The 14,865-nt window shown below is 40.2% G+C and overlaps 1 protein-coding gene across 3 annotated transcripts in view; it reads left to right on the forward strand.

The window, feature by feature from the left end:
- The window catches only part of cspg5b (chondroitin sulfate proteoglycan 5b), a 55,357-nt gene that overhangs the window by 21,016 nt on the left and 19,476 nt on the right, over positions 1-14,865 (forward strand). For all 3 annotated transcript variants that reach the window (XM_049475553.1, XM_049475554.1, XM_049475555.1), the window contains exon 3: positions 8,830-9,018. In XM_049475553.1, the coding sequence (XP_049331510.1) occupies positions 8,830-9,018 (189 nt within the window). The remainder of the gene's footprint in view (positions 1-8,829; positions 9,019-14,865) is intronic.

Consider the following 14,865-nt stretch of genomic DNA (forward strand, 5'->3'; position numbering starts at 1 on the left):
GGCGTGTGTGTTTACATCAACACGGAATGGTGTAACAACGCTGTGACTGTCGGCAAACACTGCTCTCCGCTGGTGGAGTTCCTGATAGTCAAGTGCAGACCTTTTTATTTAGTACGGGAGTTCTCCGCCGTGCTAATAGCTGCTGTCTACATTCCACCCAGCGCTAGCATTGGTGCTAATGCTAAAGAGGCTCTGTGTGAACTCTATCGGACTATCAGCGATCTGCAAAACAAACACCCAGACGGACTGTTTATTATCGCCGGAGATTTCAACCACGCAAATCTCAAGTCAGTGCTCCCTAAATTCCACCAACATGTGAACTTTGCAACGAGAGGAGCGAGCGCGCTGGATCTTGTTTACACAAACATCCCCAGCGCGTACCGGGCGGAGCCCCGCCCCCACCTCGCTTTCTCGGATCACATGTGTGTTTGGCGAGAAAGACCATGCCCAAGCCGGACGAGCAGGTGTTGTGCCTGACTGCAGTGGATGTGAGGAACACTCTGCGCAGAGTCAACCCACGAAAAGCTGCAGGACCAGACAACATCCCCGGCAGAGTGCTCAGGGTGTCAGCAGACCAGCTGACAGATGTTCTCACGGACATCTTCAACATCTCCCTGTGCAGCGCCACTGTCCCAACGTGCCTCAAGTCCACCACCATCGTCCCCGTGCCGAAGAAGTCCACAGTGTCCTGCCTCAATGACTACCGTCCCGTTGCACTTACACCCATCATCATGAAGTGCTTCGAGAGGCTAGTCATGAGGAACATCAAGACACAACTGCCCTCTTCACTGGACCCCCTGCAGTTTGCGTATCGTCCCAATCGCTCCACGGACGATGCCATCACCACCACCCTTCATCTCTCCCTCACCCACCTGGAGAAGAAGGACACTTACGTCAGAATGCTGTTTATAGACTTCAGTTCAGCATTCAACACCATCATCCCACAGAACCTCATCAGGAAGCTAAGCTCGCTCGGCCTCAACACCCCCCTCTGCAACTGGATCCTGGACTTTCTGACGGGGAGACCCCAGTCAGTCCGGTTCGGGGGCAGCACCTCCAGCACCATCACATTGAACACGGGGGGCCCCCCAGGGCAGTGTCCTGAGTCCTCTGCTGTTCCCCCCTGCTGACTCATGACTGTGCTGCAGAACACAGTTCTAACAGCTTTATCAAGTTCGCCGATGATACAACCGTGCTGGTTCTCATCACCAAAGGCGACGAGTCAGCATACAGAGAGGAGGTGCAGCGGCTGACAGACTGGTGTACAGTCAACAACCTTCACCTGAATGTGGACAAGACAAAGGAAATGGTTGTTGACTTCAGGAGAGCACAACACACCCACTCTCCACTCAACATCGACGGGTCCTCTGTGGAGATTGTTAAGCAGATTGACTTAGCAGATAACCTCACCTGGACCCTGAACACCAGCTCTACAGCCAAGAAAGCAGAAAGGTTTTTCTGTACATGCGCACACACTCTTGAATGGAAAGAGTGGAAAGCACTAAAAACCCTACTACCTCACTGGACTCTATTGCACACTGTGTAATAGAGTAATTACTACCTCACCTGGTCTTTTTTGCACACTGCAAAATTTGCACACTGTCTTGTTATTTATTATTCTTTGTCTGTATGGTGTTGTATTGTCTGTCTGCACTTTTGTACTGTTGCACTATTGTTCCGTCTACACTGTGTTTATGTGCACCATGGTCCCTGGAGGAACGTTGTTTCGTTTCACTGTGTACTCTGTATATAGCTGAAATGACAATAAAAACCACTTTGACTTGACTAAAATTGAAGCTCTGCATGGCTAAAATTAAAGCAACTGATTGCTAAAACTGAAGCTCCGCATGACTACAATTGAAATTAAAATAAAGCTCTGCTGGGCTAAATTTACCTTAATTTTAGCCATCTGGAGCTTTAATTTTAGCCCTAACTGGAACTGTAGTAAACTCTCTACATCCAATCATTGATCGTGGATTTGGTCCAGACCGATGTTCACGTGTACAGAGGGCTAGAAAGGTCAGCTGTTAGTGAGTATCAGGGCTGGGTATAGTGGCGAGCGTTCAATACCCTGCAACCACACTGATATACCAATATAGGGACAAAATATTGGGAGAGCTGCTTATTTATTATATATTCTGAAATTAAGAGTATTAAAAAGAGTTTATTCTGCTTTTATTGGAGTAATTGTCTGTACTGTCCAGAGAAGACTTTACACTAGATTCTGGATTGAGCTCTATCATTCCAGAGAACACAGTTCCACTGATCCAATCCAAGTCAATAGCTTCATGTTCATCATTTATCTGCTTTAGAGGGTCCTATTCTATTGGCAGTACTTCTCTTCTATAGGAACTACACAAGCTGTGTACATGTGCATTTGCGCATCAACAATAGCGCATCTCATTGGGATTTCATTTTCCAGCAGGACTTGGCACACTGCCCACACTGCAGAAAGTACCAATTGGTCTTATATAATATTCTTATTTTTGGTTTTTGACTGGCTGTAAACCATAATAATCATCAACAATAAAATAAATAACCACATAAAATAGATCATCTGTGTGTAATTAATACATCTATATAATATGATGTAAAGAGTTTCACATTTTAAAATAACCATTTAGTGATATATGATGTCACTGACATAACTTATGTTCTTACTTGAAATGAAGAATAAATATTCCATTTGTTAAGCTTTTCTTTTTTTTAATTAATAATAATAATAATAATAATACTATATCTTTATATTTTTAATTTCATGTTTAATTGTCTATTTTTCAATTAATGTCTTATTTTTTAGGTTTTTCTTGTGATATAATATCAGTATCAGTATTAAAGATATGTAGGCAGGTATTGTATAGAAAGTAATAATTTTGGTATTGTGACAACACTAATATACATGCTATTTGGGTAAAAATGAGCGTTTCTGATCAGTTTTAGTGTTATTTGAGTTTGTATTTATCACCTATAGTCTCTATAGTAACCTCCAGTGTTGCAGTGGTAGTTTTTGTGTATTAATCTGCTGAGTAAATAAATGATTTTCAGTGTGGAGCTGCTGAGATGCGTTTTATTCTCCACATTATTCCCATTGTGTCTGCAGTGTTACGGGACCATGCCTGTGTGTGTGTGTGTGTGTGTGTGTGTGTGTGTGTGTGTGTGTGTATGAGGGGTTGATATTTTAAAGAAAGGATTAGAGAAAGCGAGACGGGGTGAAGGTGGGGGGGGGTTGGGGGGGTGTGGCTCTTGGGGTCCCCATCTGCTCTCTGAGAAAGCCATGCACCCCCCCTTTATAATACCATAATACCCATCTAAATCAGTCTCAGTGCATTTATTTACTTATTCTCTCTTTATTCTTCATAAATGTGTTTCTGATCTTTTCTACACAAATTAAAACGACTGTTTTACATTTATTTGTTTATTTATTTGTTTATGTATTATTATTATTATTATTATTATGGTTGTGTACGGGATGCTAGTTGGTTGGTATAATTGAATAATATAATAAATACTGTTTATTTTTGAACATGATAAGTTATAGTAACCTGCTGCCCTTCAGTTAACATCTGCAGATAAGGAACTGGGTTCTGTCCCAGATCTGTGTGAGAGTGTGTGTGAGCGTGTGAGAATGAGACTTCATGCGAGTGAGCGCGAGAGTGAGAGTGCGTGTGAGCATGAGAGAGACTTCTTGTGAGCGCGAATGTGAGACTGCGAGTGAGAGTGAGAGTGCATGTGAGCGCGAGAGTGAGACTTCATGTGAGCCCGAGTGTGAGACTGCATCCGAGTGAGCGCGAGAGTGCATGTGAGCACGAGAGTGACACTGCATGTGAGTGTGAGACTTCTTGTTAGCGCAAGTGTGAGATTGCATGCGAGTGAGAGTGAGACTGCATGTGAGCGCGAGAGTGAGACTGCATGTGAGCGTGAGAGTGAGACTTCATGTGAGCACGAGAGTGAGACTGCAAGGGAGTGCGTGCGAGAATGAGACTGCGTGTGAGCGCAAGATTGAGAATTCATGTGAACACAAGAAAGAGACTTCTTGTGAGCGTGAGACTTGATATGAGCACGAGAGTGAGACTTCATGTGAGCACAAAAGTGAGACTTCATGCGAATGTGGTCGAGAATGAGACTGCATGTGAGCCCGAGAGTGAGACTTCATGTGAGCGTGAGAGTGAGACTTCATGTGAGCGCGAGAGTGAGACTTCATGCGAATGCGCCCGAGAGTGAGACTGCATGCGAGCGAGAGAGTGAGACTGCATGCGAGCGCGAGAGTGAGACTGCATGAGAGCGCGAGAGTGAGACTTGATGTGAGCGCGAGAGTGAGACTTGATGTGAGCGTGAGAGTGAGACTTGATGTGAGCGCGAGAGTGAGACTGCATGAGAGCGCGAGAGTGAGACTGCATGAGAGCGCGAGAGTGAGACTTGATGTGAGCGCGAGAGTGAGACTTGATGTGAGCGCGAGAGTGAGACTTGATGTGAGCGCGAGAGTGAGACTTGATGTGAGCACAAGAAAGAGACCACTTGTGAGCACGAGTGTGAGACTGCATGTGAGCACGAGAGTGAGACTTTATGCGAGTGCGTGCGAGAATGAGACTGCGTGCGAGCGTGTGTGTGTGTGTAAGAGTGTGGTCTGCTGCTTAGTTCAGTAGGGTTGTGTTTTGTTTGCTCATGTTTGGTCACATGCTCAGCAGCTGCTAAGCTGTTACTAACATGTTGCTAGGCAGTTGCTAAGGATTTAGGGGTGGGTGATTTGATCCTAAAATAATATCACAATATTTCATGATATTTTCGTGAGAACGACATGACAAAACACTGAAATAAAAAAAATATATAAAAAAGAATACACTTCTGCAGCAACGTGAAAATGATATTTTATTTATTGCATATGATACGATATGATGTGATATATGGCACACCCCTAACTGAGAAATAAGAATTTTATCAGATTTTCCACAGAAGTCAATGATCCAGAATCATCATGAGTCATGATACTACTAATAATACTGCACTCCATATATCTCCATATATCCAGGATTAAAGTAAAATAAAAGATACTGGACACATATAATCTGGCTCTAGTAGATATATAATGGAAAATGAGAACAGTGTGATTTTTTTCTTTTGCTAAAAACAGTATAAAAGTAGAACCCTGATGTGATAATTAGGGATGTGCGATGTGATACGATATTTCAGGGTATAATATCGTTCACCATATTCAAAAATGTTGGCGATATTATTGAGTACGATATGATACGGCAAAGTCTGGGTTTGGCAGTTTTGCAGAAGAACAGTGTGTGACAGTTGACTTGTGCTGAGTGTAAAGTTTGGTGGAGGGGGGATTATGGGTGTGGAGTTGGGTTCAGCCTTATTTCTCATACCAATAGATTTTTGGACAATTTCATGCTCCCAAATTTGCGGGAACAGCATCAACATGCACCAGTACTGGAACCAGTACAAGTATACACAAGTATTTAGTTTCTGAATGAGTTTCTCTGATTTTGCTATTTATAGGTTTAAGTTTGAGTAAAATGAACATTGTTGTTTTATTCTATAAACTACAGACAACATTTCTCCCAAATTACAAATAAAAATATTCTCATTTAGAGCATTTATTTACAGAAAATGAGAAATGGCTGAAATAACAAAAAAAGACGCAGAGCTTTCAGACCTCAAATAATGCAAAGAAAACAAGTTCATATTCATAAAGTTTTAATAGTTCAGAAATCAATATTTGGTGGAATAACCCTGGTGGTTTTTAATCACAGTTTTTTTTTCATGCATCTTGGCATCATGTTCTCCTCCACCAGTCTTACACACTGCTTTTGGATAACTTTATGCTGCTTTACTCCTGGTGCAAAAATTCAAGCAGTTCAGTTTGGTGGTTTGATGGTTTGTGATCATCCATCTTCCTCTTGATTATATTCCAGAGGTTTTTAATTTGGTAAAATCAAAGAAACTCATTTTTTAAGTGTTTTCTTATGTTTTATTTCTTATTCCAGAGCTGTATGTCTGCAAAGGCAGACGAGCGAATACTTTTGGCAAAATAGTGTGTAACACATTTTTAGTGTTTAAAATGCTGTTGTATTTGTTCTTTGCGCTCTGACCTCATTGCTGTATAGCGTGTGTACACATTGCAGTAATACTTAAAGATCTTTGGCCTGAGTGCCATTATCATGCAGTACTGGTACTCCTCTAATGTCTCTCAGCCAATCACAGTGCTGGGATGGAATGAAGTGTGGAATTCTGTATGTTAGCACACATTGATCTTCTCTGTGGATTAAGAGTGTGAGTCTGGCCCATTTTAGAGAAGCAATGATTTCCTGTTAGTATTGATCAGCCTGTAATACACTGTAGGTCAGTATCAGCCTCAGGCCCACTCTCAGTACCACTGTGTGTGTGTGTTTGCATTTCATTAAATTATTTTTTTATGTATCCTGTACAAGATATAATAAGCTTAAAAGATCTGCACATTTTAAAGTGCTCATTTCATCGTTTTTTCATTAATTTTAAAATGTCTAGTTGTGTCTCTAGTATAAATATATGCCATGTGAGCTGCTTTTTGTGGGAAAAAAGAAAAGAAAAAAAGAAAAAAAAAAAAAAAGCGTTTCGGTATAACACTGCTTTAGTCCGGTGGAGGAGTGGGCAGGGAGAAACGATAGGATTTTGGCTTTTGCTCGTGAATATTTATACATGCAAACATATCACCTCTGATTGGCTTACAGCACCATGACACCAATAGGCAGTGAGACGGACAACAGTTAGAAAGGTTTTAAAATAAAGACATTTTTACACTAATATCAGTCTTTGCAATGTCATATGTTACTTTACAACATGTGTAATAATGCCCTGCTAAGTGCAGTTCAGACACTGATGTAGTCTTAGAGTCTCTGTAAACAAAAAACGCCAAATCCACCGGAGATCCTATTTAAACCTATAGTTACACACAGAGGTGGGGAGAGTCCAGGTCCAGAAAGTTAAAATCCACCCAGGCAGTTGGAACAAAACCCTGGGGTGGATTTTTACTTTTAACTAGTGTAAACAGAACTGTTCTAAACATCTAAACACCTACCTATCCTCTCAATTGTACTTGGCTGGTGGTGTTTTTCCTCCATAGACTAATTCTAACCATTTGTTCTTAGCTCTGAATTACTGGGTAAAGTATATAAACACTGATGTGTTATTCGCACAAATAACACAGGAATGAACTGCATGCTGTTCCTAGCGCTGTTATTTAGCTCCTATCTGATGAGACGGCGTCGGGTTAAGCCCGCAACAAAAGAGCTGGTGTAAATACCCTAAAACACTTTGACTAGAACCAAACTCTGTGATGTTTTAGGCAACCACTGGGTCAAATCATCTTTAGAATTTGTGGGGTCCGGATGGGATTATTTTCTCAGGGGGTTCTGGGGTAATTTTGTCCAGAACGATCATGTAGGTGTTTTTCTCAGACGTCCTCTGAGAAAATTACAGGCTGAATTATCTACTGTTTTTCTCTGAACTCCGTGCTCCTCCGGTAATTTTAGTCCCGTCCGGACGCACATCTCTGAGTTTCGTCTCCTCGCCTTTAATAAAATAGATATTTGTTCACTGCCGTGCACCGTAATTACAGTTTGGGCACGCCACGGTTTCCACGGAGATCCACGTAAAAAACACAACAGCGAGTGAAAATGGAGGAGCTACTGAACTCCACCATGTCATGTGACCAAGAAAAAAGCCTAAAAACTCACTGGTCCTCCTGTTTTTTAAATTGCAGTCCGGATGCAGGAGATTTATCACTAAAGAGTAGAAGTGTGAAATATTTTACACAGACGCCCCCTGAAAAAATAATCCCATCCAGATAGAGCTTTTGTAAACACTTAGATTCGCACAAGGGGGATGAACTCAGTATACTTGGTTATAATGTTATGGCTAATTGTATTTAGTCATTGATTAGACCAAATTAGTCTAGACAAGTCAAATACTGCCACACCCCCACATGACTCTTTACAGCATGACCCGTCTACTGACTTAATAAAGTTATACTCATCTTTCACTGATCCAAAGAATAGTGTGTGTATGAATGTGTGTGTGTGTGTGTGTGTGTGTGTGTGTGTGTCCATACCGTTGTGTTTCCAAATAGAATAGAATTTTGATATAGTGTTGTCACCATGCCAACATTATGACTTTCTATATGATACGTGCATAAATATCGCAATACTGATACAGGAATTAATGGAATAATAGAAGATCCAACATGAAACAAAAACTATTTTGTTTTTTATTCATAATAATGGAAAAAAACAGTAATTACTAATGGTGTGATGATTTCATTTTTTGAAGTAAGAACATAATACGTTTATGGAATTTCTCTGATAGTTAACTTTGTCTGTGAGCAGTCTGAGAGGAAAGCTCCTCCCAACCAGAAAATAACAGAACAACATTGTTTGATGTTTTGATTCACGCATTCACTGAATAGCAGAGGAAATCAGAAAATAAGGCTTTTAAAATCTGAGAGACGTTTAAACTTTAAAATTCTGCTGATATTTGGTGAATTTTCATCTGAGTGATTCGGATCAGGAATTGAGTCCAGATTGGAATCAATGATTCTAAACATTATTTATGAGCCCATGTGTTGATATGAAGCTCTGTGCTGGTGTAAATATAAACACAGCCGTGGGGAAATTCAGAGACAACACAGAGCTCTCCTCAGATACTGGATTATACTTCAGAACTGAAAACTAAAGAGAAATAAAGCAGTTACTTAAGCCAGTGATTAATTAAGGGGATGCAACACTATTTTAATATGAGTTCACTCACCCTCCAGCACAATTCTCTCTCTCTCTCTCTCTCCTGTAGGTGTAATATGCAGAGCTACATCTGGAATAAAGGTACGAGGTGTGAGTCGGTGATCACGGAGTTTCAGGTGATGTGTATTGTGGTGGGCGGGACTTCACTCGTCGTGCTCGTGCTCTTCATGGTGATCGTATTCTTCTCCAAACGACTTCATCTGCTAAAGATCGAGAACAGACGACTGCGCAAACGCAGGTTAGTACACACACACACACACACACACACACACTAAAAAAGTATATCATACATTTGTTCACAGTTTAATGTAAGTATAAAGTGTAGGGTTACACTTTATACACGAGAGTGGAGTAAAGTTAATGCATAGCATAAGGTTATTGTGAGAGTTGGGTTGTTGCGAGTGTAGGGTTAACTCGAGTATAAAGTTAACACATAGTGTAAGGTTATCGAGAGAGTGTGAGGTTAACGCGAGTGTAGGATTAAAATGCGTGTGATGTTAACTGGAGTATAAAGTTAATGCATAGTGTATTGTTATCCTGAGTGTGGAGTTTTTGTGAGTGTAGGGTTAATGTGCTTGTAGAGTGAACGCGAGTGTACAGTTAACGCATGGTGTATTATCCTGAGTGTGGCGTTAACGCAAGTGTAGTTAAGGCATAGTGTGGAATTATTGTGAGTGTAGGGTTAACTTGAATATAAAGTTAACGCATAGTGTAGCGTTATCCCGAGTGTGGAATTATTATGATTGTAGGGTTAACGCGAGTGTACAGTTAACGCATAGTGTAGTGTTATCTCGAGTGTGAAATTATTGTGAGTGTAGGGTTAACGCGAGTGTACAGTTAACGCATAGTGTAGTGTTATCACGAGTGTGGAATTATTATGATTGTAGGGTTAACGCGAGTGTACAGTTAACGCATAGTGTAGCGTTATCACGAGTGTGGAATTATTGTGAGTGTAGGGTTAATGCGAGTGTACAGTTAACCCATAGTGCATTGGTATCTCGAGTGTGAAATTATTGTGAGTGTAGGGTTAACGCGAGTGTACAGTTAACGCATAGTGTAGTGTTATCTCGAGTGTGAAATTATTGTGAGTGTAGGGTTAACGCGAGTGTACAGTTAACGCATAGTGTAGCGTTATCACGAGTGTGGAATTATTGTGAGTGTAGGGTTAATGCGAGTGTACAGTTAACCCATAGTGCATTGGTATCTCGAGTGTGAAATTATTGTGAGTGTAGGGTTAACGCGAGTGTACAGTTAATGCATAGTGTAGTGTTATCCCGAGTGTGGAATTATTGTGAGTGTAGGTTTAATGCGAGTGTACAGTTAACGCATAGTGCATTGTTATCTCGAGTGTGGAATTTTTTGCGAGTGTAGGGTTAACGCGAGTGTACAGTTAACCCATAGTGCATTGGTATCTCGAGTGTGGAGTTTTTGCGAGTGTAAGGTTAATGCGAGTGTACAGTTAACGCATAGTGTAGCGTTATCCCGAGTGTGGAATTATTGTGATTGTAGGGGTTAACGCGAGTGTGCAGTTAACGCATAGTGTAGCGTTATCACGAGTGTGGAATTATTGTGAGTGTAGGGTTAATGCCAGTGAACAGTTAACCCATAGTGCATTGTTATCTCGAGTGTGAAATTATTGTGAGTGTAGGGTTAACGCGAGTGTACAGTTAATGCATAGTGTAGTGTTATCCCGAGTGTGGAATTATTATGATTGTAGGGTTAACGCGAGTGTACAGTTAACGCATAGTGTAGCGTTATCACGAGTGTGGAATTATTGTGAGTGTAGGGTTAATGCGAGTGTACAGTTAACCCATAGTGCATTGTTATCTCGAGTGTGGAATTTTTGCAAGTGTATGGTTAACGCGAGTGTACAGTTAACACATAGTGTAGTGTTATCCCGAGTGTGGCGTTATTGCGAGTGTAGGGTTAACGCGAGTGTACAGTTAACGCATAGTGTAGTGTTATCCCAAGTGTGGAGTTTTTTGTGAGTGTAGGGTTAACGCGAGTGTACAGTTAACCCATAGTGCATTTGTATCTCCAGTGTGGAATTATTGCGAGTGTAAGGTTAACGCGAGTGTACAGTTAACGCATAGTGTAGCGTTATCCCGAGTGTGGAATTATTGTGATTGTAGGGGTTAACGCGAGTGTACAGTTAACGCATAGTGTAGTGTTATCCCAAGTGTGAAATTATTGTGAGTGTAGGGTTAACTCGAATATAAAGTTAATGCATAGTGTAGTGTTATCCCGAGTGTGCAATTATTGCGAGTGTAGGGTTAACGCGAGTGTACAGTTAACCTATAGTGCATTGTTATCTCGAGTGTGGAGTTTCTGCAAGTGTAGGGATAACGCGAGTGTACAATTAACGCAAAGTGTAGTGTTATCCCGAGTGTGGCATTATTGCGAGTGTAGGGTTAACGCGAGTGTACAGTTAACGCATAGTGTAGTGTTATCCCGAGTGTGGTGTTATTGCGTGTGTAGGGTTAACGCGAGTGTACAGTTAACCCATAGTGCATTGTTATCTCGAGTCTGGAATTTCTGCAAGTGTATGGTTAACACGAGTGTACAGTTAACACATAGTGTAGTGTTATCCCGAGTGTGGAGTTTTTTGCGAGTGTAGGCCTAACGCGAGTGTACAGTTAACGCATAGTGTAGTGTTATCCCGAGTGTGGAGTTTTTTGCGAGTGTAGGGTTAACGCGAGTTTACAGTTAACACATAGTGTAGTGTTATCCCGAGTGTGGAGTTTTTTGCGAGTGTAGGGTTAAAGCGAGTGTAGGGTTAATGCGAGTGTAGAGTTAACACATAGTGTACAGTTAACACATAGTGTAGGGTTAACACATAGTGTACAGTTAACACATAGTGTACAGTTAACACATAGTGTAGGGTTAACACATAGTGTACAGTTAACACATAGTGTACAGTTAACACATAGTGTAGGGTTAACGCGAGTGTACAGTTAACACATAGTGTACAGTTAACACATAGTGTAGGGTTAACACATAGTGTACAGTTAACACATAGTGTAGAGTTAACACATAGTGTAGGGTTAACGCGAGTGTACAGTTAACACATAGTATAGGGTTAACGCGAGTGTACAGTTAACACATAGTGTACAGTTAACACATAGTGTAGGGTTAACACATAGTGTACAGTTAACACATAGTGTACAGTTAACACATAGTGTAGGGTTAACGCGAGTGTAGAGTTAACACATAGTGTACAGTTAACACATAGTGTACAGTTAACACATAGTGTACAGTTAACACATAGTGTAGGGTTAACGCGAGTGTACAGTTAACACATAGTGTACAGTTAACACATAGTGTACAGTTAACACAGTGTAGGGTTAACGCGAGTGTAGAGTTAACACATAGTGTACAGTTAACACATAGTGTAGGGTTAACGCGAGTGTACAGTTAACACATAGTGTACAGTTAACACATAGTGTAGGGTTAACGCGAGTGTAGGGTTAACACATAGTGTACAGTTAACACAGTGTACAGTTAACACAGTGTACAGTTAACACATAGTGTAGGGTTAATGCGAGTGTAGAGTTAACACATAGTGTACAGTTAACACATAGTGTAGGGTTAACACATAGTGTACAGTTAACACATAGTGTACGGTTAACACATAGTGTAGAGTTAACACATAGTGTAGAGTTAACACATAGTGTAGAGTTAACACATAGTGTAGAGTTAACACATAGTGTACGGTTAACACATAGTGTAGAGTTAACACATAGTGTAGAGTTAACACATAGTGTACAGTTAACACATAGTGTACAGTTAACACATAGTGTACAGTTAACACATAGTGTAGGGTTAACACATAGTGTAGGGTTAACACATAGTGTACGGTTAACACATAGTGTACGGTTAACACATAGTGTAGGGTTAACACATAGTGTAGAGTTAACACATAGTGAACGGTTAACACATAGTGAACGGTTAACACATAGTGTAGAGTTAACACATAGTGTAGAGTTAACACATAGTGTACAGTTAACACATAGTGTACAGTTAACACATAGTGTACAGTTAACACATAGTGTACAGTTAACACATAGTGTAGGGTTAACACATAGTGTAGGGTTAACACATAGTGTACGGTTAACACATAGTGTAGGGTTAACACATAGTGTAGAGTTAACACATAGTGAACGGTTAACACATAGTGAACGGTTAACACATAGTGAACGGTTAACACATAGTGTAGAGTTAACACATAGTGTAGAGTTAACACATAGTGTACAGTTAACACATAGTGTACAGTTAACACATAGTGTACAGTTAACACATAGTGTACAGTTAACACATAGTGTAGGGTTAACACATAGTGTACGGTTAACACATAGTGTACGGTTAACACATAGTGTACGGTTAACACATAGTGAACGGTTAACACATAGTGAACGGTTAACACATAGTGTAGAGTTAACACATAGTGTAGAGTTAACACATAGTGTACAGTTAACACATAGTGTACAGTTAACACATAGTGTACAGTTAACACATAGTGTAGGGTTAACACATAGTGTAGGGTTAACACATAGTGTAGAGTTAACACATAGTGTACAGTTACCACATAGTGTACAGTTACCACATAGTGTAGGGTTAACACATAGTGTAGGGTTAACACATAGTGTACGGTTAACACATAGTGTACGGTTAACACATAGTGTAGAGTTAACACATAGTGTAGAGTTAACACATAGTGTACAGTTACCACATAGTGTACAGTTACCACATAGTGTACGGTTAACACATAGTGTACGGTTAACACATAGTGTAGGGTTAACACATAGTGTAGGGTTAACACATAGTGTACAGTTAACACATAGTGTACAGTTAACACATAGTGTACAGTTAACACATAGTGTAGGGTTAATGCGAGTGTAGGGTTAACGCGAGTGTACAGTTAACACATAGTGTACAGTTAACACATAGTGTACAGTTAACACATAGTGTACAGTTAACACATAGTGTAGGGTTAACACATAGTGTAGGGTTAACACATAGTGTACAGTTAACACATAGTGTACAGTTAACACATAGTGTACAGTTAACACATAGTGTACAGTTAACACATAGTGTAGGGTTAACACATAGTGTACAGTTAACACATAGTGTACAGTTAACACATAGTGTACAGTTAACACATAGTGTAGAGTTAACACATAGTGTAGGGTTAACGCGAGTGTACAGTTAACACATAGTATAGGGTTAACGCGAGTGTAGAGTTAGCGCGAGTGGTTCAGTGAAAGGCTCAGGCTGAAAGATGTTGAAGATGCAGTATTGGTGTAAAAGTCAGCTCAGAGCACAATGATGTCACTCCCTATTCTAAAAGTAGGCCAATCCAACACAGCAGTGTAACTGTGTGAGTGTGTGAGTGTGTGTGTGTGTGTGTGAGTGTGTGAGTGAGTGTGTGAGTGAGTGAGTGACCTATATACAGCTGTGCAGCCAAAGGCATTTAAACACAGTCCAAAGGGGAGGAGAATAAAAGAGGAGAGGAAAGAATAAAAGAACAGAGTATAGAAGAAGTTAAAAGAGGAACATTTTATAAAGAAGAAGAGAGGATGAAGTGAAGTGAGAATGTAAAAGAGGAGAAGTTGAGTTAGGAGAAGGCAATGGAGAGAGGAGATGAGCGAAAACAGACTGATGTGAAGAAAGAGGAGATGAGAGAAATTACAAGAAAAGAAAAAAACAGAAAACATGAGAAGAAATCGCTGGAGAACAGAATAGGAGACGATAGTTGAGGAGGGACAAATTACAAGTGGAGAAAGAACAGACAAAAGAGGTTGAGAATCTATACATCCGTCTGAGATTTAAAATTTAGAGTAGTTGTATTGTTATTCTTTAATGATTTTTTTATCAACAACAATGATGAATAAAGAAAAATAAATACAGCTCTGAAAAAAATTGAGAACACTTCAATTTCTCTGATTTTGCTATTTCTTGGTATATATTTGAGTAAAATAATCATTGTTGTTTTATTCTATAAACTACAGACAACATTTCTCCCAAATTCCCCAAAAAATAATTTAAATTTAGAGCATTTATTGAACAACAAAAAAGATGCAGAGCT

The sequence above is a fragment of the Astyanax mexicanus genome, chromosome 3, assembly GCF_023375975.1.
Source record: "Astyanax mexicanus isolate ESR-SI-001 chromosome 3, AstMex3_surface, whole genome shotgun sequence".
NCBI lineage: Eukaryota > Metazoa > Chordata > Actinopteri > Characiformes > Acestrorhamphidae > Astyanax > Astyanax mexicanus.